This window comes from Ascidia mentula, chromosome 3 (assembly GCF_947561715.1).
Source record: "Ascidia mentula chromosome 3, kaAscMent1.1, whole genome shotgun sequence".
NCBI lineage: Eukaryota > Metazoa > Chordata > Ascidiacea > Phlebobranchia > Ascidiidae > Ascidia > Ascidia mentula.
In genome coordinates, this window is record NC_138568.1 from 8723490 (window position 1) to 8732094 (window position 8605).

Genomic DNA, 8605 nt, shown 5'->3' on the forward strand with positions numbered 1-8605 from the left:
TTCTTGCTTCGTGTGGCGAAACCCCCTGTCAACATTCGTCATACTTTATTTTAGTTGTATTCGTTTCACGAAGTTTAAAGAACGTGGAAGGGAAGAACTTCGTTTTACCAAGTAACAGAACCGCCAGTCTTTGGTCGGTCTTTTTTTGATTGAAACGCTTGGCTGGTTTTGAACCAACATATCATTTACTCGCCCAAAACCACAGGCTGTCTTGGCCGGCACTAGCGCAGCGACTTTGTTTGCATTGTAGCATAAAAAAAAAGCGTTTCCTAGACTGTGTGCGCGTTTGCGTGTGGTGCAAGGTGCAAGGTGTTCTTTTAACAAATTAAACAATCTATTTGCACTTGTGGTATTAGTCAGTAGTCCCGTGGAGTGTGGTATTGAAATCAAATTTTACCGTTATTTTGAAGTACAGCTGTTAGATCACAACTTTGAAAACAAATCTGGAAGAAAAACAGCAACAACCAAGTATGGGTTGTGTTTTAAAGTTTCTGCTGAGACATAGCTTTCATGTACGACAACACAAGTTGCAGCAGTGGCGTCGTTATTAATTGTCTGGAACGGAACACCTCGTGCACGCAAAATACGCAGTCAGCATTTTTTTTTTATTGCTGCTTTAACGAGATTGCTTGATTGCGTTGATACGGGGAATTTTCTGCTTTGAGAAATTGTGTACAAAAGAACTTCCGGTCTGACCTACATAACTTTACATTATTTAAAGATACATTATACAAAGTTACTGATAGGTCTGAATTTTATAGGTATGTCTGCCACATGCAAGGTTACCATTAAGGTAAGTGGAATATCGCTTGTAATGACAGTTGTGTCGTTTACTATGTCTTTTATGTAAACATCTATGTAGACACTTCAGTTGAGTTTCTTCATAAATTTTTTCGTATTGCATAATGCAACATATACTTGTTAGAAATATCACTATCATCCGAAAGTGCTGTTTTCTAAAATGCAATTATTCAGACTTCTGACAAAACCAAGGATGCCGGCACCAACTCATCAGTGCACCTTCAAATGGTTGGTGAGGATGGTAGTGAGACCAAATGGTTTAAATTAGACCATTTCTTTCGCAACGACTTCGAGGCAGGAAGGACCGACGTCTTCACTCTGAATTGTGGCAATGTTGGATTACCCGTCATGATACGCTTTAGTAAGTTTGAAGATGGACCTACTGCGCTGGGATATATATTTGCGATCTAACCTTGGCCGCTATTTAACGCGAAACCGCCGAGTTCCTGTAGCTCAGTTGGTAGAGCGTTGGGCCTGGTCTACCAGGGTCTGGGGTTTAAACCTCACTGGGAGCTTTTTCAGGTCTCGAACCGACTTGGCTGACCAGGCCCAACGCTCTACCAACTGAGCAACAGAAACTCGGCGGTTTCACGGGTTAAATAGCGGCCAAGGTTAGATCGTAAAAATATATCCCAAAATATATCCCAATTGTTGGAAAAATGGCTGATCTAGCGATGCCAGTCAACCTATTTTACAATAACTTTTGTTTTTGATTTATTTAAATATTATTTATTTGTTAGAGCTCACCAACTGGTTTTCAACCGACGAATGGTTGTGCGATATGGTCACCATCGAGTGTAATGGTAAGAAGGCGGAATTCCCAATCTACGAGTGGATTTCGGACACAATTGATGTAGCTCGAGGGGACGGTAGGTGTCACATAGAAGTAATGCGTCTATTGAAGGGATTACTTGAACAATGATGCTGCATCACGTTAAAATAACAAAAGTCATATTAAACTTGTTATAACACAGCCATGACAATTTGAAAACAAATGGTTATTTTGTTGATTCAGCTCAACTACCACAAAACGTTTCCAGCGAAGTTGTTAAAACAATGCGCAGCGAAGAAGTCATGAAAAAGAAAAAAATGTATCCGTGGGTGTCGAAAGCAACTGGGCCGAACGACATCGGGTGGGGGCTTCCCCGTTACGTCAACGCAGCAACCACCAATGAGCTACCGAGAATTTTCAAACGTAGCGAAATACGATCGCAAAACTTCATTACTATTGGACTGTCGGGAGCTCTGAACGGGATTCTTGGAATTGTGGAAAGTAAGGAACTTCAATGTCACCGTTTTTTGCAGACTTTTGTACTTTGACCAAATTGCGTTAATTTAAATTTCGAATAAAAAAATAAGAGATATTTTAGCAAGCAATCTTTTCTTATGTAGTATGTAAAAAATATGACTAGTTTTGTCAGTGGTCATCAGTGTGACCAATGTTTAACAAAGCCAAACTTGCTTTTAGGTTTGATTAAACCTATTACTCATCTAAATGATTTCCATCAACTGTACCAACACGAAAAGCTGAAACGACAAGATCCAATGTACTTAGAAGAGTGAGTAAATTGCAATAAAATAATTTATTTATCGCAAAATAGCGTTTTAGCGAAATTTATGGTAACCTTTGGTATATCTTTTTTTGTGATTTACTGCTGCCGATTTGGGTTGTTTGTAACTAATTGTTATAACACTATATTATTTGCCCTACATAGTGCACAAAAACAACCTAGTCCTATCGTTTTTTTTTGGAGCAATTGAGCCACTTTATTGATAAGGTTTTATTTGCAGCTGGTATTCTGACGAAAGCTTTGGAAGGCAGGTCATCAATGGCATCACTCAGCCTTGCTTCAAGAAGCTGGAGTTGAATGGTTTGCCAAAGGGTTGTGTTATAACTAGCAAAGATGTGGAACCAGTTCTCGGAAGCGGAAAAACTTTGGAAAGTGAAACAGAGGTGATGTTACAAATTGTTACAATGATCTATAGCTGTTCGCACACACCAAATACCCGCGTGTGTGGAAAAACGGGACGTGTAAGATTGTTTATTCAAGCCTCGATATTGTTGTCCTGCTGATAGCAAATTAATTAATTTTTAATTGCAAACAGACTCACGTTTTTTTGTACTTTAGTAAGTAGAAGCAGTAGAGCAAATAATGACTAGCATGTTGCACACATTGCTTGGTTTGTCATCAGTTTGGTATTCGCCACGAAAACTACGAAACCACCATGAAGTTTATTGGTCCCAATGCACGCTTGTTTGCGGGCAAGTTTGCGAAGTCACCAGCAGCTGCACCAATGAGCTCAGACACCCCCCAACACTGTCTGCAGCTGAAAATTGGCTCTAAGACAATAGTTTATTTCGTTTCACTTTATATTCTAATACCGACGTTGTTGAGTAGGCGGGAAAAATCTTTGTCGTTGATTACCTGAAATACTTTGACGGTGTGCCGAGAACAAAATTATACAACACGGAGAAGCCCCTACACTGCCCAGATTGCTTTGCGATGTTCTATGTTAACGACGAGGATCAATTTCTGCCTTTGGCCATTCAGTTGGTCCCAGACAGCGGCGACCACGTGTTCACTCCAGCCGACAGTCACGAAGATTGGCTTCTAGCGAAGATGTATTTCAAATGCGCGCAAAGCAATGTGCACGAAGTAAGTGGGGTTTGGAAAACAAATTAATCTTGTGAAATAGCTGATTAGCGCAAGCCTAATCAGCTCATTTTGTGACCTAAATTACCCTTTTTAGCTTTCCTACATACTAGCATATTTATCCCCCTTTCACAAAATTAGATAATATTTGTAACACATTCAAATATTTGCAGTGGGCATCGTCAAAAACAATGCAACATTAAAGTTTCAAGGCTTTATAAATCAGGCTGTCATGATATACAACAGCTGTATATTTCTAAATACATGGCTTAAACTTGGATAGGGACAAACAACGAAGAGTTGGCAGATAACTAATTTAAAGTATAAAGTATTTTTTAGGCAGTGAGGTCAATTAGACCGGACAAACTTTCAGCTTCAGGCATAATACTGGACTGAGCGCTAAAATACCGATCTTTTTGATGCGCAGTCATGCGCCTCGAACCAACTGCAGCCAAGTGAACTGCAACTGCTGCCAAAAGCACTGAACCATATATAAATCAAATCCTTCTCTCTTATAATTTTGCATAGTTTCTAATAATAATTACTTCTTTTTTGAAAGTTGAGCAACTATTAACACAGGACATATGCTAAATTGTTTGAATACTTACAATATAAATAACCTTGTGTCAAACACATTTATTGTTAAGAATACATTCGCTAAAAATAAGCATGTTCAGTTCTAAAATAAAACGGAAAACAAAATAAAATGCTGAAAAATGAATGCCAAAATCTGGCCGAACAAAAGGGCTACAGGTGGTAACCTTCAAGACACTCATGAGTAGTAGCAGTATTCTCAACAATAAACATTTAAATATGCAATAAATATGCGTTTGACACAAGGTTATTTATAAAGTATTGCATGTCGTTTGAATACGTTGCATCATGTATCCAAGCACAGTATAAAATGTATTGGCACCAGTTTGTCTCGTAATTAATTGAGGAAGAAAACACCTACAAATGTTTTCAGTGGATTTCCCACTTCCTGTTGACACACGGGGCCATGGAACCATTTGGAGTCGCTCTGTTTCGATGCCTACCGCGCGCTCATCCAGTCTACAAGCTTCTGTTCCCACATCTCCGAACGGTGATGGTGATCAACACTGACGCAAGATCAAGTCTTATTCCGAAAACTGCTGTTCCGGCAAAAGGAATTTCAACCGGTAAATATGTTATTTTAATGCATATTTTTTCTAAGCATAACTTTCTCATGAATAAATATACATGATGTTTTGTGAAGCTTTCTTGTTACGACTTTGTGTTGTTAGGTTTGATATATTACCCTTTCTACTACCATTAAAAAAAAAAAATTCCCATTCAAAATCAGGCGTCCCAATTCGCGATAAATCTAATAATTCACCTGAACTCGTTCACCGTAAACCCATAATTACTCTGAGGTTTTGCGACTTATCTTGCTGAGCTTGTAGTATAAGCAACGTGGTAGTTGGTACTAAAATATATTTACTGGTTTTAGAGGCTCTAGGACTGACCAGAACGATCTACAAGACATTCAACATCGGCGATCTTTGCTTGCCAAAGCAACTTGAACGTCTTGGTGAGAAAAGGAAAATATACCTAAACAATCATGTTTCAAATCGCAAAAATATTTTAAAAAACGCCTAAATGTTGAAAATGGTGTTTCCGTAAATTTTTCTATTTTTGCGTTGAGACAACAACTTGGTTATTTAGGATTACAAGATACTAGTTGTCCCCCAAATTACTATTACCGCGACGACGCTCTGAAACTGTGGAACGCAATTGAGAATTACGTCGCCAGCGTTGTACGTCATTACTACAAGTGCGACTCGGTGAGAAATGCTGTATAACAATACTAATTAGACAATTGGCTGACAGTATACTTACCTGTTAGAAAATACTTGAATATCTGCTCACACACGCAATTATATGGGTGTTTGCATCTGTTGTTCTTCACAAAAAGCAGTATTTTTGTTTCGTGCATACAGGATGTGGTCAACGATTTCGAGCTGCAAGGTTGGGCTGAAGATGTCGCCAAAGAGGGTCTTGGTTGGCAGGATGGGAACACCCATGGAATGCAAGAAAAAATACCAAGTGTTGAACAACTGGTAATATCCAATTGTCGCAAGCTCACGCAACTTTAATCTATAACCTATAGAGTAAATAACGTTGAGTGAGCTGCAGGAAGTTTTAATGTTTCGTCCTCGTCTTGTGCCTGGCCATGTTATTCAATGTAGCTTACCACTGTGATAAAAATATTCCCTTGTCTAGTTGACATGCAATAAGACTGTCAGCATTGCGTTAATGAGGCCTGAAATGTTGTTTTCATTGCAATGATTCTCTTCACAGATTGCGGTGTGCGTTGCGTTGATATTCACAAGCTCTGTACAACATGCAGCTGTGAATTTTGGTCAGTTTGAAAACTACAAATACATACCCAACTCACCATTGGCCATGCGACTGCCACCCCACAAGAAGGAGGAGGTTACAGAATTTTTTTTACTATTTGCTCCATTGTCACATTATTTTTTTCAATTTGAGCACATCGATTTTTTTTCGTAGCTAATTCTGGCATGTTGGCCCAAGTGGATATGATTTTGTTGGCTACTATGTTATATTATGGCGTAGTGATATAGGCTATGAGCGTATGGAGGTGATCGTTTTTTTACTTGCATTCGTATGTAAAAATAATTTCAACAATAAATTTTAAAAAATTATACAGGGGACTAAGGAGAGAATCTTGGACAGTCTTCCCGATGCAGTGATGGCCTCAGCGGTTATTACTATTGTTTTCGCACTCTCCGATTATTCTCCGAATGAGGTAAGTGAAATAAAAATTCGGTTTTACACTGTGGGTCGTATAGTTATGAGATTCAAAAGCAATTGTTTTCAAATTAAATTTCCAGAAATTGTTGCTTAATATAAATTAAATATACCCAAAATCAAATTTGCCTGTCTTCTAGTCGCAGTGGGACTAAAACTCCTTAAACAACAATTGGCAATTGTTTCTCACATTGCATATTATATTTTCAAACATTCTTTGCAAATTTTATATACCTTGCGTTTGAATAGATTTACCTGGGAAACTTTCCAAAAAACCTGTTTACTGAAGAGAAGGTCGTCTGCATTCAGGAAGCTTTCAGGCAAGATCTTAAAAAGATCGAAGAGGAAATCAAGCAGCGGAATTCAACCCTGAAGCATCCTTACACTTACCTTAAGCCTTCCCGTGTTCCAAACAGCATTGCCATTTAGAATAAAATTGGCTATGTTACTAAAATTTTGCACTCATAATGCACGTAGCATTTAATTTGTTGTATTTCGGTTGTGGTTGATTTGAAGCTTACTAACACCGCGTGACAATAGTATATAAGCATTGACAATATAGTTGGTCATAAAGTGCTGCGTCTCTGTATTATTTGTACACGCTCTATAAAGGTATTGTGACAGTACAACATGTAGCGCTTCATTTGTGCTTGATGTTGCAGTCTCGCTTAGCGATTAGTCGGTCCTCGTTTAAGGCTGATTCCCACTGGCTAACGATGCGACAACGAAATACCTGCGCCTCGCCCGATTTCGCAAACCGTCTCCGATACGACGCTGCGACAGCCCATGCTCACTGGTACAATCGTAAGCTACGCAGGTGCTTCGGTGTGTTTATATATAGTTCCAGTAACGTTAAAAGTTTGCGTGCAAACCTACTTCAAAGCATCTTCAAAGCATCATTAATTCACCTTTTTAAAACACATGATCAACAACATGAAATAATTGTAAATAGTTTGCTGATATTTTTCACAAAAATAAATTTGTTGGTTTTCGAATGTGGGTCCTTATAAAATTAGGAGATATGGAATAACTTCTCTCACACAGAACATACTGTATGTGAAAAACAACCCAATTTCCAGAATATTAAGTGAGTCATTTCATTGCCACTTGAAAATATAATCTTTTGCTTTTTCCCTAAGCAATAAACATGTCAATTTGATATGGAACTAAAGATGTTATCAGCAATACGTATAAATATCCGATAATATAAGTGCTTAAGTATCAAGTACAATTTAAATTATGGGTACAGTGCAAGCAATCACTGTGCCATAAGATGATTCATTTTCTTGAAGTGACAGTGTTTAATTATTACTGTGTAACATTCATCACGGAAATCAGTGCTTGTATTGCGTGCAGCTTTGCGCATGTAATGAATAATCCCATAATGTGACCCAAATGATTTAGCCATCAAATGTTCTCGAATAAAGTGATTCATTCAATATCCTGTTTTCCACATAAAATGTTCTCCTATGCTTATGTCACATCACACCTATATGTTCTTATATTATATTACTTCAAGCGCCTCATGATATCACGTGACTTTGGTGACCAATCACCGCTTAGAATGAAGAGCTCTTTGAAAGCCCAATGTGTACCTGAAAAGATTATTATATTATATTCTATTCGCTTGGATTCCATCAACATCCTTTTAAAGAGTTGTAATGTAGCTTTTTAATGAAGCCGATGACAGTTTTCAATACAATCGATATCCAAAGAATTATCCAAGGTCTGATTACTTTGCAAGACGAGATAGGAAAAATCATTACATCTCAAGAGATTCATCACGCGCTAGCGTCATTGAGACACTGTTAAATATCTCTGAGACACTTAGAGTTATTTACAACAGACAAACCACAGCTCTTTGGCAAACCACAAAAGTTGCTGAAACTACAATGTTAAACTTTATGTAACTTTAGCATAATTATACTCACATTCTGTGTCAAAAATTCAATTACAGGTATATGCAATTGATGCACATTCAAATTCCTGGTCCTAGTAATAGTAAATGACTGCAACAAAAGCACTTGTTGATAAAGTACTGCTGCTACATGCTAACATCTTGTACATATTCACTCTTGCATATATTCACTCCTAAAATTGCATATATTTGTAAGCTGTTACTATTGTTATAATGATAGTTGTTTTAATATAACAGATGTTCACTAATCACACATGAATCATTACAAATTTGCTGTAAATATCATAAAAAATGAGGAATAAATTTTTTTATATAAGTTTAAATCATTATTCACCAGCAGTGAGCATTAAAACAATCCTAAAACACTTGTGAAGAGCACAGCGAATCATATTTTCAATTCTTCAACAAGCCATTTCGCTACGATGTTCTTTCGACG

The 8605-nt window shown here is 37.7% G+C and overlaps 1 protein-coding gene across 1 annotated transcript; it reads left to right on the forward strand.

The window, feature by feature from the left end:
• The first annotated feature begins 389 nt into the window (after positions 1-389).
• On the forward strand, positions 390-7166 carry LOC145895046 (allene oxide synthase-lipoxygenase protein-like). Its single transcript, XM_082983792.1, has 14 exons — positions 390-793; positions 976-1162; positions 1542-1670; positions 1817-2074; positions 2270-2360; positions 2593-2755; positions 3201-3458; positions 4423-4615; positions 4927-5007; positions 5142-5260; positions 5417-5536; positions 5778-5912; positions 6151-6249; positions 6501-7166. The coding sequence occupies exons 1-14, from the start codon at positions 764-766 to the stop codon at positions 6678-6680; spliced, it is 2043 nt and encodes a 680-aa protein (XP_082839918.1). The 5' UTR covers positions 390-763; the 3' UTR covers positions 6681-7166.
• The last annotated feature ends 1439 nt before the right edge of the window (positions 7167-8605 follow it).